General features: G+C 45.9%; 2 protein-coding genes and 1 long non-coding RNA gene across 5 annotated transcripts in view; 2 read left to right on the forward strand and 1 right to left on the reverse strand.

Annotated features, from left to right (window-relative positions):
• On the forward strand, positions 1–11,354 carry c1qtnf1 (C1q and TNF related 1). The gene is made up of 4 exons (XM_088284878.1): positions 1–181; positions 536–672; positions 1,530–1,630; positions 9,313–11,354. Exons 1-4 carry the CDS (start codon positions 170–172, stop codon positions 9,861–9,863), a joined length of 801 nt encoding a protein of 266 aa, XP_088141004.1. The 5' UTR covers positions 1–169; the 3' UTR covers positions 9,864–11,354.
• LOC148317157 (uncharacterized) lies at positions 2,061–4,197 on the forward strand. Its single transcript, XM_088285195.1, has 4 exons — positions 2,061–2,068; positions 2,208–2,381; positions 2,475–2,967; positions 3,148–4,197. Exons 1-4 carry the CDS (start codon positions 2,061–2,063, stop codon positions 3,805–3,807), a joined length of 1,335 nt encoding a protein of 444 aa, XP_088141321.1. The 3' UTR covers positions 3,808–4,197.
• The window catches only part of LOC148317158 (uncharacterized), a 12,669-nt gene continuing 4,112 nt past the window's right edge, over positions 7,763–16,319 (reverse strand). For all 3 annotated transcript variants that reach the window (XR_015840065.1, XR_015840066.1, XR_015840067.1), the window contains 3 exons: positions 14,089–14,205; positions 9,642–9,764; positions 7,763–7,816 (listed from right to left, as the gene is read on the reverse strand). This is a non-coding gene — a long non-coding RNA (uncharacterized LOC148317158). The remainder of the gene's footprint in view (positions 7,817–9,641; positions 9,765–14,088; positions 14,206–16,319) is intronic.

Consider the following 16,319-nt stretch of genomic DNA (forward strand, 5'->3'; position numbering starts at 1 on the left):
CTGGCAGCCACTGTGTGTGCTCTGTGTTTGAAGAGCAAAGCGTGATCTAAGGAGAAAGATACGCAAAACAAAAAAACAAGAAAGGAACCTTGCCTGCAGAAGAAGTGGGAGAGGAACAAAAAGGAAAATAAAATCTTTTTTTTTCATTCTTAGAGGAAAATAACGTGTGATGGCATCAAAAGTAAGATTTTGCCTCTTGCAAATAACTTTGACACTGCAATAAACATACAGATTGATTCAAAAACAAGGGTGTAAGTAAGTGAAGTGAAGTAAACATGTTCAACATGCTCATGTTCTAGAGTCTCCGGAGTATCTCACTCATCCACACCAGTTTAGCTAGACCTCCACTATGGAGTGACTTTGAATACTTTGCAAATTTACAAGAATTTGTCTTCCCAGCTTTTGTGTTTATGCCGTACAAAAAGGATAACTTGTCTGAGCATGTACCGCATTATGCCTCCATCATCAAATATGCATCATCCATAAACATGAGCATGGCATTTTTAATGAAAAGGTCTTTCCCTGTATATTGCAGATGACACTTTATATTGTCTGGATTTTTATGCTATTCTGGCATTGCCCAGTCATGACCTACCGGACAAGTGAACATGGGGTGAAAGATCCAGAGATCAGACGGGACCACACGCAGCAGGACGACCATCATAATGCCAGGTGCACTTCTAGCCTAATTGGGTCATGTGTTTTATTTGTAAGCAGGGATTTTCTACTCTTTTAAGATCAAGAGTATTTCAATCATCAGTCAGTATTAACTGTGGCATTGCAGGTACAGAACAACTTTTGAGGTTGGACACCTGATGTCAAAAAATTGATGAAATGTGCTTACGGAAGGTTCATCTTTTTATCATCTCATAGATACAGAGAAGCTATGCGGGAGGATGTAGAAATATTTTGGAGAAACAGGGGAAGGCTTTTTGATTAGCTTATTTCATAGAGACATCTACTAAAGATGATGTCACGACATTGCAGCGTGAGAACCACCTGTGTTTGGCTCCAATAAAGTCAACATAACGCTTCGAATTCTTTATCGATTTTGACACATACTCTGATAGCAGACACTTTTCATAACATGAAAGACCAAAAACTTTTTTTTTTTTAAATTCTGAAAGATATATGCAAAAATAGCAACAGCAACCCAACAACAACGTACTTGACCTTCTTTGTATTATTCTTTTGTTTTTCACATTGCTGAAAAGTGTGGGATTTACTGAAATATAATTCAAAGCTTTGAAAACAAATATTCAAATATTCAAACGTGACCTTACATGTTTCAATGAATGAAGGTCCAAATTAAAATATAGCTCATTTTCTACCTTGGGTTCATATTTTTATATCCGAATCCAGAGGCCGCCTCTCAAGAACTCAATTTAGTCTGCATCAAACGATTAACTGCTTTTATTGCCTTTGTGTTTTTTTCCCCTATATTATATTGGATGTGTTTTTGTAATGTGAAGAAAATTGCCAAAAATTTAGTTAAATAACTAATGTAATTGTTGATTGTATATGTGAAGGAGCAGAGAGTGTCGCCGGTGCTGCGACCCAGGAGAGTATGCCAGCCAACCATACCCTCAATACCAGATTGTACCTCAGATTAACATTACCATATTGAAAGGTAAAAACACAAACAAATATTAATTGCAGTTATCTACTGGGTCAATACGGGTATCAATGCATTTGACAATTCTTTGCGAGTCATCATTTATGCAAAAAGGACTCTTGATTCTGCCAAGGAATGAAAACTAGACTTTTTGCTTGATGCAACAGCTAATTATATTCCATTACGAACAGAAAACATGAATATTTGTTTAGTATACATAGCTTCTTTGTCATTGAAATCAATAACTTTAACTTTATGATAGGCTAATAACATCATATCAATTGATGTCAACAAGACACAAATGAGGAAGCATATTTAATAATAATAATAATAATAATAATAATAATATTCCCCTAAATAAACAACCTTTTGTGATTATTGTAATTTGTGACCTAATCCCTTAGTATTTAAAAAAAAGAAATGTGTTATGATTAAGCGACACAAAATGAAACTGTTTTGGAGAGGATAAATCTGACAGTTGGACCCTGGCTTAAAAAAAACCCAACAACAACAAAAAAAACAATTATTTAAAAGAACAAGTCGCTGATTGTGCTGTGGTTCAAACATGTGTGTGACGGTTCGGGCCGGGGAGGAGGGCGTGGCAGTTCTGTTTGTTACAGGTTCACGATCCACCCAGCCAGGCTCTCCTCCGGAGAAAGTGGGCGTCGGCTCCGGCGCACCTGCAGCTCGTTGCCGGCAATCAGCGCCGGCTTAAGAACCAGCCACGCCAGGAGTCCGACGCCGGATTATCTTGTCACCTCACGTGGTACTGGCTCATGTCTCGTCTTGTTTCCCGTTCGCCTGACTCGCCTTGCTCTCGTGCTTGCTTGACCCCTGCTCTGCCGTCTCCCCCCTCTAGCCGACCTGAACCCGTCTGGTCCCGCTCCGCACGCCAGCGCCTCCGAGATCCCGCCCGGCAAACATCCCGCCAGCGCTCTCCGCTCCGCCGTGCTTCGCGCTACCACGCCAGCCCGACTTCGCCTCCCGACGCGTCTCGCTCGACCGCACCCTCGTCCGCGCCACCCGGCACTTGCCCGTCGGCTTCCTTCGACGTTGTCCTGGACGACGCCTGCCTTGTGGTGAACTCTCTCCAGCTCGCATCCCCACTCCAGCCCTCAATAAACCCTGTTTCCCACTCACCTGTCGCTTCCGGGTCCTCCTTCCTTCCCTCACGGTTCGTAGAACCGCGACAGAATAATCCGGCCAAGTTAATGGACCCCGCGACCACGGACCCCCTGGGCGAAACGCTTGCCCACCAGGGCAGCGTGCTCGAGCGCCATGATCGAATGCTGCAGGAAGTTCCGGGCTCCCTCCAGGTCATCCAACACCAGCTCTCGCACCTCTCTAACCAGGTGGGTTCACTCGCTCCCCCCTCCAACCTCCCCAGGGACGCGACCCTGGCCCCCCCGGCCGCCGCATTGCATTATGCGGGCGGTCGAGAGCCCCACGTTCCTACTCCCGAACCCTACTCCGGGGACTTGGGCTCGTGTAGCCAATTCTTACTCAGCACTTCCCTGGTTTTCGACCTCCAGCCCCACAGTTACGCTACCGAGCGGGCCAGGATCGCCTATACCATCAACTTGCTTCGCGGCCGCGCCGCCAAGTGGGCAACCGCATTGTGGGAGGCGGCGTCTCCTGCGATGTCGACTTACGCGGATTTCAGCCAGGAGTTACGCCGTGTCTTCGACCACCCGGTGCAGGGGCGCGAGGCGTCCCGCCGGCTTCTCTCCCTCCGACAGGGTTCCCGCTCCGCGGCCGATTTCTCGGTGGAATTCCGCATCCTGGCCCACGAGAGCCGTTGGAACGAGCCGGCTCTCCGCGAGGCGTTTCTCAACGGGTTGACCGACGCCCTCAAGGACGAGCTGGCGATCCGAGACGAAACCACGACGCTCGAAGAACTAATCGCCCTGGCCATCAAGGTGGACCATCGGTTGCGGGACCGGCAGGCTGATCGTTTCCGACGCCCCGCCAGAGTCGCCGCCCGGGCAGCCATTCCCCGACCCGAGGTTCGCTCGCCATCGCCGGTTCAGCTATCCACCGGCGCGGAGGAACCGATGCAGGTAGGAAGAACTACTCTGGACCCTCTGGAGCGCCAGCGCCGTCGGTCCCATCAGCTCTGCCTGTATTGCGGCCTCCCCGGCCACTTCTTGATCCACTGTCCCAGTAACCCAAAAGAGCAGGCTCGTCGCTGAGGGAGAGCCCAACGCCGAGCCTGCTGGTCTCCGCTTCTGGCTCTTCTTCCCGGATGTCCATCTCCGCCCGGCTGCTGGGTCCACACACCCCCCGCTCGGTCACCGCGCTGGTCGACTCGGGGGCCGACGGCAGCTTCTTGGACCTGACCCTTGCCCGCCAGCTCGGCATCACCATGGAACCCATTCTGTCTCCCCGAAGAGTGGTCGCGCTGGACGGACATCTCATCGCCCGGGTCTCCCAACAGACCGCTCCCCTGACCCTCATCGTCTCTGGAAATCACCGGGAGTCCATCAGATTTTTTCTGATTCACTCTCCCCAGGTCCCCCTGGTCTTAGGGTTCCCCTGGCTCCAGACCCACAATCCCACCATCGATTGGAGGAGGTGCGTGCTGACAGGATGGAGTGAGTTCTGTCACTCCCACTGCCTGCGTTCAGCGGATCCGCCCCCTTCCTCTACGCTTCCCCCCCCCCTCCCCCTGACGTCTCCTCCGTTCCCCCGGACTACCACGACCTGGCGCAGGTTTTCAACAAGGACCTTGCCCGTACCCTCCCGCCCCATCGTCCGTACGACTGCGCCATCGACCTCCTCCCGGGGGCCCCCCTGCCCAACACCCGGCTATACAACATCTCCAGGCCAGAGAAGGAGGCCATGGAGACGTACATCCGGGAGTCACTTGCGACCGGTCTCATCCGTCCCTCGTCTTCTCCTCTGGGCGCGGGCTTCTTTTTCGTAAAAAAGAAGGACGCCTCGCTCCGCCCCTGCATTGACTTCAAACCATTAAACCAAATAACGGTCAAAAACAAGTCTTCGCTCCCCCTCATCGACCCGTCGTTCGAACCCCTATGTGAGGCCCAGATTTTCTCAAAGTTGGACTTACGAAATGCTTACCACCTGGTACGCATCAGGGAGGGGGACGAGTGGAAGACGGCATTCAACACACCATTGGGGCACTTTGAGTATCTGGTGATGCCTTTCGGACTTACCAACGCCCCCGCCGTCTTCCAGACCCTCATGACGGACGTTTTCCGCGACATGCTCAACCGGTTCGTATTCATATACCTCGACGACATCCTCATATTCTCCCGCTCTCTCGCAGATCACCGCCGGCATGTCCGACTGGTCCTCCAGCGCCTCCTGGAGAACCGCCTCTACGTGAAGCCCGAGAAATGCGAGTTCCACGTCCCTTCGGTGCCCTTCCTTGGCTACATCATCGCCAGGGGGCAGCTTCGCCCCGACCCGGCCAAGATCCAGGCCGTGGCGGAGTGGCCCCAGCCCACCACCCGGAAGGAGCTGCAACGTTTTCTCGGATTCGCAAATTTCTACCGCCGTTTCATCCGGGACTACAGTAAGGTCGCCAGTCCACTCACCGCGCTTACGTCCACAGCCACCACATTCCAGTGGACCCCGGCGGCCGCCCAGGCCTTCACCCACCTGAAGAAGGCCTTCACCAGCGCCCCCGTACTCCGGCACCCAGACCCCGCCCTCCAGTTCATCGTGGAGGTGGACGCCTCCGACACCGGGGCGGGGGCCGTCCTCTCCCAGCGGGATCCCGGCACCCAGGTAGTCCATCCGTGTGCCTTCTTTTCCAGGCGCCTATCCCCCGCCGAGCGAAACTACGACGTGGGCAATCGAGAACTCCTCGCGGTGGTATGGGCTCTCCAGGAGTGGCGGCACTGGCTCGAGGGCACCTCGACCCCTTTTTTGGTCTGGACCGACCACAAAAACCTGGCATACCTGCAGTCCGCCAAGAGACTCAACCCCCGCCAGGCACGCTGGAACTTGTTCTTGAGCCGTTTCAATTTTACCCTCTCCTTCCGCCCCGGCTCGAACAATGGGAAGGCGGACGCCCTCTCACGTCAGTTCTCGCCCCCTGCCAGCCCTGACGCTCCGGAGCCCATTCTTCCCGCGGCCTGTCTACTGGGGGCGGCCACCTGGGACATCGAGCAGGTCGTCCGCAACGCTCAGGAGCAGCAACCAGACCCGCGCCCAGTCCCTTCCGACCGCTTGTTCGTTCCCGACACCGTGCGGTCACAGGTACTGCAATGGGGGCACTCATCCACACTCACCTGCCACCCGGGGGTGGCACGCACTCTCCGCTTCCTCCAGCAGCGTTTCTGGTGGCCCCGGATGGCTAAGGATACCCGGGAATTCGTGCGAGCCTGCTCCGTCTGCGCCCGCGGAAAGGCCTCCCACGCGGTCCCCGCCGGCCTCCTCCAGCCCCTGCCGATTCCAAGCCGTCCATGGTCGCACATCGCCCTGGACTTTGTTACCGGTCTCCCTCCGTCCAACGGACACACAGTCATCCTCACCCTGGTCGACAGGTTTTCCAAAAGCGTCCACTACGTCCCCCTGCCCAAGCTGCCCACCGCGCTTGAGACCGCCAAACTCGTCACCCAACACGTTTTCCGACCCCACGGCATCCCGGAGGACATCGTGTCCGACCGGGGCCCCCAGTTCGCTTCACAAGTTTGGCAGGAATTCTGCAAGGCAGTCGGGGCCACCGCCAGTCTCTCCTCGGGCTACCACCCCCAATCCAACGGCCAGACGGAGCGGGCCAACCAGGACCTGGAAGCCGCCCTCCGATGCGTGGTGGCCCGCAACCCGGACTCCTGGAGCGACGCACTACCCTGGGTCGAGTACGCCCATAACTCCCTCTCCACCACGGCCACAGGTATGTCTCCCTTCATGGTCTGTTTCGGTTACCAACCACCTCTCTTCAAGGACCAGGAGCATACCGTGGCCATTCCTTCCGTGGAGGAGCATCTCCGCCGGATCCGGGGGGTGTGGGCCGAAGCGAGGGCCGCCCTCATTCGAACAGCCCAGAGGACCAAGCGACTGGCTGATCGCCGCCGGTCCCCAGCCCCGGACTACGTGCCTGGCCAAATGGTGTGGCTCTCCTCACGCGATCTTCCCCTACAAGTCGAGTCTCGTAAGCTGGCTCCTCGCTTTATCGGTCCCTTTCCCGTCGAAAGAATCATCAACCCATGCTCTGTTCGACTCAAACTTCCCGACTCCCTGAAGATTCACCCCACATTCCATGTCTCCCTCCTCAAACCGGTATCCTCCAGCCCTCTGAGCCCTCCGGCGGCACCCCCCCCACCCCCCATGATAATAGACGACCACCCGGCTTACACGGTGGCAAAAGTCCTGGACGTTCGGCGCCGGGGCCGGGGCTACCAGTACCTGGTGGACTGGGAGGGTTACGGTCCGGAGGAGCGCTCCTGGATCTCCCGAAAACTGTTTTTGACCGACGCCCCCATCAGGGAGTTTTACGCACTTCACCCGGACAAGCCGGGTAGGACGCCAGGAGGCGTCCGTTAGGGGGGGGGTACTGTGACGGTTCGGGCCGGGGAGGAGGGCGTGGCAGTTCTGTTTGTTACAGGTTCACGATCCACCCAGCCAGGCTCTCCTCCGGAGAAAGTGGGCGTCGGCTCCGGCGCACCTGCAGCTCGTTGCCGGCAATCAGCGCCGGCTTAAGAACCAGCCACGCCAGGAGTCCGACGCCGGATTATCTTGTCACCTCACGTGGTACTGGCTCATGTCTCGTCTTGTTTCCCGTTCGCCTGACTCGCCTTGCTCTCGTGCTTGCTTGACCCCTGCTCTGCCGTCTCCCCCCTCTAGCCGACCTGAACCCGTCTGGTCCCGCTCCGCACGCCAGCGCCTCCGAGATCCCGCCCGGCAAACATCCCGCCAGCGCTCTCCGCTCCGCCGTGCTTCGCGCTACCACGCCAGCCCGACTTCGCCTCCCGACGCGTCTCGCTCGACCGCACCCTCGTCCGCGCCACCCGGCACTTGCCCGTCGGCTTCCTTCGACGTTGTCCTGGACGACGCCTGCCTTGTGGTGAACTCTCTCCAGCTCGCATCCCCACTCCAGCCCTCAATAAACCCTGTTTCCCACTCACCTGTCGCTTCCGGGTCCTCCTTCCTTCCCTCACGGTTCGTAGAACCGCGACAATGTGACTTTCATGCAGGCAGTGTAGGCGAAGTTTCTGCACAGCGATTGGTTGTCTGTGTAAAGAGATAAGGACAATATTGTTGGTATCCATCTATTGTAATAGAAAACCGCAGAATGATTATTAAAATCATGAAACTGGTCTGGATGGAAATTATGGTATCCTAAAGTAATATTTAGTTTTGCAATCAAATGATTTCTGTAAATCTTAATGAGACTTGTGCACCTGTTAACAAGTATTTACAACTACGGCAGATGTTGAACGTGATCACCCCCGACCCACTCGAATGCCAAGATTTTGTGATGTTAAATATACAAGAACAAGATCAATTATTTTAAGTCTTGTTCAATTTATAAAGAGACCAACTGTACACTGTACAACTAGATTAAAAAAAAAAAGCTGTCCATTTAAAACAAAACAAATCAGATAACGCTGCTGCACAGGTGCATTCACACTCTTATAATTGCGGATCCGGCTCTATTCAACAAGCACATTCAAATTTAATTAAATGGGTCTCAGCACACACATGCAACCACTTAAAGTGCCTCGAATTAAGCCCAAATCAAGTTCACAGTGTTCTTGTAAGATTTTTGCGACATCTTTTTATTTCTTTGCTTTCTAGCAGATGACAATTAGCGCAGTTGTTTATTTATACTTGCCATTTTTATCCCAATTGAAATGTACAGGCTTAAGGTCACAATGATGGAAATGGTTTTGAAATGATTCATCTTGGTTTCATTACATTAAATCGCATGAAAAATTGAATTTGTACAAGCATCTGTACACTTTTTATATCATTGGCCTTCGATCCTGTTCCCCGAGGGCCGGCTTCCTGGATGTTTTGTCTCCCTGCTGCAACACACCTGATTCAAATGATCAGGATTGTTATCCGGCTTCTGCAGACCTTGCTGGTTATCTGATCACTTGAATCAGACGTGTTGCAGCAGGGAGAAACGGGGAAGGGGAGTGAAAGGCAGGACAGCGCACCTCGAGGAACAGGATTGAAGACCCCTGATTTATATATTATTCACCAATAGAGCACATTTACATTGAACTAAGCATAATTTATGGATGACTGACTGATTTAGCCACCCAGTTTTCATCTGAATACATCAATCTGTCTCGGTTGATTGAAAATATACTTTAAATATGCTTCATATATTTATAAGATGGTATTCAGTCCATAATTAAATCTGCACTTGGTAAAGTGAGGTTGCAAGCAATGGTCTTCAGAATGCTTCGTCTTCAATACAAAGTGATTATGCGAGTCGTAGACTAATGCAGAAGTACTTGTTTTGATGGCCAACTCTGTGGACTGAGATTGTAAGTGTGCTGTAGTTCTAAAGATGATGTAATAAAACCGTTTTCACTGGTTTGCTGGATTACACCCTTTTTACAAGGCAATCATTTGCCGTAATGACCATTTAACTTGAGTCACGATGTATAAATTCTCTGAGTTTGTACAAAATAGTAAGCAGACACAAATAAAGTACCAACTTCCAAGAAAAGATTGCAACATATACAGTTATCTCGCTATTCTCACTTCCCTAGGTGAGAAAGGTGAGGTTGGTGTAAGAGGCGCATATGGCAAACCAGGCAGAACAGGTCAACTGGGCCCACCAGGTTCTACTGGGACAAAAGGAAGCAAAGGCAGCATGGGTCTTCCGGGAGAACCCTGCAAGTCCTATTTTGCCGCCTTTTCTGTGGCCCGCAAGAAGGGTCTACACTCGAACCCCTATTACCAGACACTGACATTTGACACGGAGATCGTAAATCTTTATGGACACTTCAACATGTTTTCGGGTAAGTTTTACTGCTATGTGCCGGGGATTTACTACTTCAGTCTCAATGTGCACACATGGAATCAAAAGGAGACTTACCTTCACGTGATGCACAATGAAAAAGAGGTTGTGGTTCTCTATGCGCAACCCAGTGACCGCTCCATCATGCAAAGCCAAAGTCTGATGCTGGAACTTGAGAGAGGTGATCAGGTCTGGGTCAGACTGTATAAAGGCGAACGCGAGAATGCCATATTCAGTGATGAATTTGACATTTACATCATATTCAATGGACATCTGATTAAACACAAAGATGAGCTGTAGAAAGCGGATTGGAAAATGTTAGACAGTTTTGGTACAGAAATAGAAAGAATGTAAATAGGCCATATTATGTTACATGGAATCAGTCAACTTTTATTTGACTCAAATTTCAGCTTCTACCGATACGTAACCTTATGAACTAGAATATATATATATATATATATATATATTTGTTTGTGAGACTGAACCAATGCTTATACAAATAAATTCAAAATCTAAGTGAACTGAATATTAAATAAGACTTTGCAAGATTGGACCAGTTCCTAAAAAGTCATTTTAATGGATTTGCTTTAGGTTTAGGTGTTCTCCATATCAAACAACATGTACTGTAAGGAGCAACATAACTGTAGACATGAAAAACAAACAAACAATAAAAACAAAACATAACTGTTAATCGTAGTTCTAGGCAATTGTTTTGTGGGACAAATTGAACAATAACATAACAATTTTATGATGAATTACAATGTCACTCAGCAGAGTGCAGAACTCAGCCAAAATCATCTCTAAATTGGATAAGAACCAAATGCTTTCGCTTTAAGCTCATTATAATTTATTACTTGCTCAGTTAAATAAACCAAAAGTCCCAAAATAAGATGAAAAACTGAACAGAAGTGAAGACAAAAAAAACCCACCTACAACAACCTACGATATATTGACATATCCGCACCTTTATCCATATTTTAAAAAATATTCTTTGGTCTGCGTTCCACAAGCTCACAAAGTTTAATGTAATTTGGTAAAGGAGTTGTTGTATAATTGCGTTAACAAACTTATTTTGTACTAACAACTTTCTTGGTGAAGGCATTGGAAAGTTTTATTCTCACTGCTGAGGCTGATTTCTTTACGGGATAAAATCAATTTCATGCAATGAGAAATGTTGGTTATCAGTGCTTGGTTTTGTATTTTCAGCATCATAACATTAATACATAACAAATATTCAAAGATTTATACCTCGCTGGGAGTGTCAGTCAACACAGACACAAGTTTCACGCCACCAGTAAAAACTATAATGAATAAATAATTAGCAGTAGGTGAACTAAATGTTGAGACAAAACACACAAATCCAAACACAAATACAAAAAAAATACATTCATGCATGAGCATAAAATAAATAAGGGGCTTAGCTTTGCATTTGTTATTTAAAATCAAAACTATTGTTGAATAACAATGTTTAGCAAATGTTTAAAGGAATGAAGGAAGGAAGCGACTAGAACCATTCTAATCTTATTTTTAATAACTGGACAATAAATGTGAAAAGTCTACCAACAACTCTTTAGCGGAGTGAATTACGTTTCTCACATCTAGTTTTGGAAGAATGGAATTAAATAAGTTGTACTGTACTTGCATTGATACTATGTCAGCTTTGGTCTGATTGAAACTTACTTGTCTTCAGTATTTTTGGGACATTATTGTCATGGAGGATAAAAAAAGCTTTCCTTTACACAATGTGTTTAGTCTTTACTTTCTTCGGCAAAATAAAGCGTATCAAGTGTGTCTATACTTCATTTCTCTTGCCAATTGGATTTGCCCTCTCATTTTGGCAGAAAATCTTTGCCAAATTTTCCATTATTCCTTTACCCTTTTCAACTATGACAAACATTTTATCCTCACCATTTTAACATGTATACCACAAAATTATTTCCATTTGTCGTCACTATTTTCGAGTTTGACGACACAATGCTTCATCCTCAACTTTGCTCGCGACACACTCAATGGAAGCTGAGGCTTGAAGCAATGTCCCCTTTTCACCACACGGTGGCAGACTTGACTGCTTAAAATGAAGCCGACGCAAGGCGGTGTTTTAAGTATGATATTTGCAATATTTATAAATTCACTTATATGCTTGTAAAACCATATCAACATGAACTGAAAAAAAAATCTCAAAAGCTGCGGTTCTTGTTCATTTTGTCCTATAAAATTATCCAGTGACGTCACGCTGATTTAACATGTTTTGAAAAAAAAGTATATTAAAACTGCTGTATGTTGCCGTTTGCCATGCATTACCATGACAACCAGTAAGCCTCATTCAAGCTGTCTCAGGTTCGAGTCTTTTGCCATTAATTTTCCCAAATAACAGAATTTGTCATCCTTCTCTTGCGCTTTGGCTCAAGCCAGCCACCCCATTCCCCAGTGGCTTGTGGGTACTCAGGAAACACAGCTATAAAGCCATCGGATATGTGCGTCTATATGTGAGGGCCAGAAGCAATATCAATTTTTAATTCAGTGAGCACATTGAAGGGGCTGCTACAGACATGCCAGCATTGTCTATTTATTAGCATATGCCGATGGGAGGCCTGCTCTAAATAATCAGCCTATACGGGGCACCGGCGCAATGAGACATTAATATTTCATAGCACATTGTGTACCTTGGTATATAGAAACATAAATAGTCTTGGTTCATGATGGTTTATTAGGTATTAAAGATTGAATACTACCCTCTTCACCCTCAGGTTTTCAACAAGACCTGAAATTCCCATTCAAACGTTCAGCCTTAAATAAATCCGATGCAAACTGGAATCACATTATAAACATCGAAATAACACCTTTCCGACAGTAAATTCAAGTAGAAGCATCTTTAAAAACTGAATTATTAATATGGACCTATATGAATGTACAAAATGTTGTTAATGCCAATAACAGTTCTCAAAACTAGGTTGTGATACTCAAAGGGGCCCCCCAATATGCTTGGGGGCCCCTAAAAAATAAACAATACATATCAAATAAATTCTGTTGCTTGAGCACATCCAAATGTATTTTGACACATCTACCAACAACGGCAACCGCAACATGTCCTCCATAACATATGTGGCTTCCAGTTTTCTGGCTTGGTCTGAGAATAAAAACGAGCGTGGGGCAAAAAGAATAAATAAATTAAGCATACATTTTATTTCTTTGTGCTGTATTTGTCTCCATGGATGTTCATAGCCACTAATTTTTTGGAAGCATGTGACATTGAAATATGTGGCTTGGAATTTCTTTACAATGAAGCATTATTGTCCAGGGCAAGCAACGCATTTACCATAAAAAAAAGTCCTTTCATTTCATTTACTGTGGCCGTGCTTGTGGTTGAAGACGGCTGCTTTTGATTTGATCAGTTTGTCCAAATCTGTTGTTGATCATTTACCTACTTTTGTCACCATGCTTGCTTACATTCATTTGTTTCAACAACACCTGCTTAACTCTACCTCTGACTGGCTTGCAATGGAAATTTAACGCTGCCTCAGCCAATCATCATCACTTGTGTGGTTGTCTAGGGCGTCTTCGTGAAAAAAAAAAAAGCCTCTTCGTTTAGAGATTTAGTTGATTCCTCGTGACTGAAAACAGTAGAACCGTCCGTAACGCTGTTTATTTTTCAACTCATCTCATCCTTAACACTGTAGCTGGTGTTGAAAACACTTAGCAGACATGAATGAGGAATCAAATATGACACCCCCACAGATGTGATGCATTGAGTCTGTGCCCTGCTTCAGCAGATTAAGCCCTGTGATCCTCCACTGTTGCCAATCAATGAGAGGCCTGTGGTGGCTGTGTCAGCAAATCCGAGTGCTCACTCCTGCAGCCTCAACAATGGTGCGCATTCTTTGTTGAGGGTTTACTGTGTAAATAAGGTGTGAAATTACGAGAATGCATTAGTAATATTGCAAAATGATATTACGATAACTAAATTGTGATCAATGGCAAAATTATTCGTATACTTGCAGGCGCTGTCACTCTTCAGACCTTCATATTAAATTGGATAAAAGCCATTAAAATTCCTCAACATGAATTTTTTTTTTCTACTGTTTAATGTATAACATAGGTCAGAATGAGTTGATGACATGGTTTAAGTTCTAAATCAGGAGCAGGGGGGCCATCAGGAATTCCGGAAAAAATATATCTGCCCGAACGGCCGGTGTATTTCCGGGTCGACCACAGCCAGCGGTCCCGACAAAAGGACATCCAAGATTATACCGTATTTTTTTGGTTATATATTTAAATACTTCTGATCATCATCTAAGACATAAAGCAATTGTGCTGATTTCCGTTAGCATTTTTTTAATCCATGAAACAGATGTTCTTGAAAGCAAATTACCCATGCTCAAGCTTGGCCTTTCCAAAATCTTCAAATGCCACCACAGGCCCAAAAGGCCCAACAGGACTCCTTATTTCAGATTGCCCCCACTAACACCCCCCCACCCCCTCACCGACAGTATGTAACAAGTGGCAAGATAGCAAAAGTAGACTTAACCTGAGGCTTTCCTCTTGTGTTGCGAGTGCAGTCACATCTGTCGTGACAGGTGCCCTCTCTCTGATGGTAGCTGTCAGTATGTCAATTACTGTCGACCAATCCCTTGACGTTAGATACCTAAAAACGTAAAAGAAAAAGCAAAAAAAAAAAAAAAGAAGAAATAAATAAATAGAATGATGAGGTGACAACATGAAATAATCATCAAGTCTTTCCAGCACCAAGGGTATGTGAAACATTAATACATTCCGTATATTCCTCCCCCTTCTCATCTCTGACTCATCTCCAGGGGAAAAACTAATAATGACAACAACAAAAAAAATGCAGAAATGATTAAAAGTTGCTTTTCTGCAAGACTAACATTAAGATTAATGGGAAGGGTGGAGCAAGACATTCAGAGAAATAGATTTAAGACTTAGTGGAGACTCAAGAGAAGAATGATTGGCCAAGGTGAGACTGAAGGAAGTAACGCAAGGAAAAGCGCTTGAGGATGAAGGACCAAAAGACAAAGCTAGGAGGAAGTTGATGTTGGAGAACGACGAGACTGACATCATCTTTCTCTGTCAGTACTTAATATTCTAGCGCTTGCTTTGGTCCATCCACCTCATTTCTGTCTGCAAATATTTATACTGGATAGCCCTGTATCTATGTTTTCTTTTATGCTGACACACACAGCATACATACACGCCCGGCTGGTGTAGACTACATCATCTTATAACAACACATGCACCAAAGACAGCAAGTTAAAAGGCCATGTCCACACAGACACTGGTATTTTAAAACAAATGAGAGTTTTTCATGTTTTCTATATGGGGATGTTTTTTTTTTCTATTTAGTCCACACTGGTGACTAAAATCTGTATGTTTGGAAACCTCAGCCACATTTTCCACAAGTTGAATTTTAAGCAATTGAAATTTGCTTTAGTTGCCTTTTCTTGACTGAATGACAGACATCGTATACATTTTTTCAAAATTTAAATATGGGATTTCTACAAAGCACCTTGTAACTTGAAATGAAATGTAATATTTTATCATCATTATGATTTAGATCACAGGTGTCAAACTCAAAGCACGGGGGCCAGAACCGGCCTGCCACATCAATTTATTTGGCCTGAGAAAGCTAATTATGTTTGTCAACTTCCATGATCTGTGCTAAAATTTCTAACATTCTACCAAAATTGTCATTTTCAAAATATAATGTTGAGAATTTTAAAGATGTTTTAACCCTTTTTTACAGTAACTTGAATAATTACTGAACAAAATAATACCCTTGCCTGTGGTTCAAACTAGTAATCATTCAATTTGGCACATGTATAGTATGTTATAATACGGTGAGATGATTAAACATTTATCAGTTTCACCCTCATAACGACCCTCCGAGATACCTGGTCGCCACAGATGCTTGACACCATCTGAAATGATTAATCTTATTTTGGTCTCGTCAGACCACAGGTCTTGGTTCTTGTACTCCATGTCCTTAGTTTGCTTGTTTGGCATTTTCACTGAGGGGTGTACTCAATTTTTAGTTATTTTCATGAAACAATAAATTAACACGGTTATATAAGATGTACATGGACTACTTTTCATTGTGTCAGTCTCATTTCTACAGAAAAGATATTATTATTTTGTGAGATACTAATATATATATATATATATATATATATATATATATGTATATAAACATCCAAACGATACATTTTTGTAAAAAAAACTTGCAATAACTGGTAGATGAAGAAGAGCTTCCAATCTTCTTTTTGCTTCTTACATAAGGGAGTCAAGCGGCAAATCTCAGTCGATTTTGGTAGTAACAGGCCTGTGAAGTTTGGGTCCATTGCTGCAATAAAGGTATGCAAGTAAGAACGAAAAGAAAAATGACCCCGGGCCATAGCCTGGCCACCACTGCACTGAATATGGCCAGAAAAAAAAACATGAAAAAAAAGTACAGGTTTGCTCAATTCTACTCAAAGCTTGCATAGGTGGTATATTTGCATATTATCAGGCGGTTATGTTGATATCCTGTGATGTATTAACCTAAATTTTTGTACTCAGTTAATTTATTTTCTTGGCATTTTGGCTTGACGGAAGCATTTGCCAGCATTCGTACGGAATTTCTAAGGGAATTGCTATTTTGAGCAAAATAGAACAAACCAAGAAGGTCTGGAAAAAAAAAGGAAGGCCTATGTTGAGTATCTGGAGTAATGCGTAACCCTGCGTTAAAGGCCTCAGTTATATTTA

Source organism: Idiotropiscis lumnitzeri, chromosome 20 (assembly GCF_059441095.1).
Source record: "Idiotropiscis lumnitzeri isolate Australia: NSW breed Sydney's pygmy pipehorse chromosome 20, RoL_Ilum_1.0, whole genome shotgun sequence".
Classification (NCBI taxonomy): Eukaryota; Metazoa; Chordata; class Actinopteri; order Syngnathiformes; family Syngnathidae; genus Idiotropiscis; species Idiotropiscis lumnitzeri.

Excerpts from the sequence above, each read along its gene's own strand:
- LOC148317157 (XM_088285195.1), top strand. Across the intron at positions 2,382-2,474 it reads TTATCTTGTCACCTCACGTG|CCGACCTGAACCCGTCTGGT; the intron begins GTACTGGCTCAT and ends TCCCCCCTCTAG. Across the intron at positions 2,968-3,147 it reads TCTCGCACCTCTCTAACCAG|CCCCACAGTTACGCTACCGA; the intron begins GTGGGTTCACTC and ends TTCGACCTCCAG.
- c1qtnf1 (XM_088284878.1), top strand. Across the intron at positions 673-1,529 it reads GACGACCATCATAATGCCAG|GAGCAGAGAGTGTCGCCGGT; the intron begins GTGCACTTCTAG and ends GTATATGTGAAG. Across the intron at positions 1,631-9,312 it reads TAACATTACCATATTGAAAG|GTGAGAAAGGTGAGGTTGGT; the intron begins GTAAAAACACAA and ends TCACTTCCCTAG.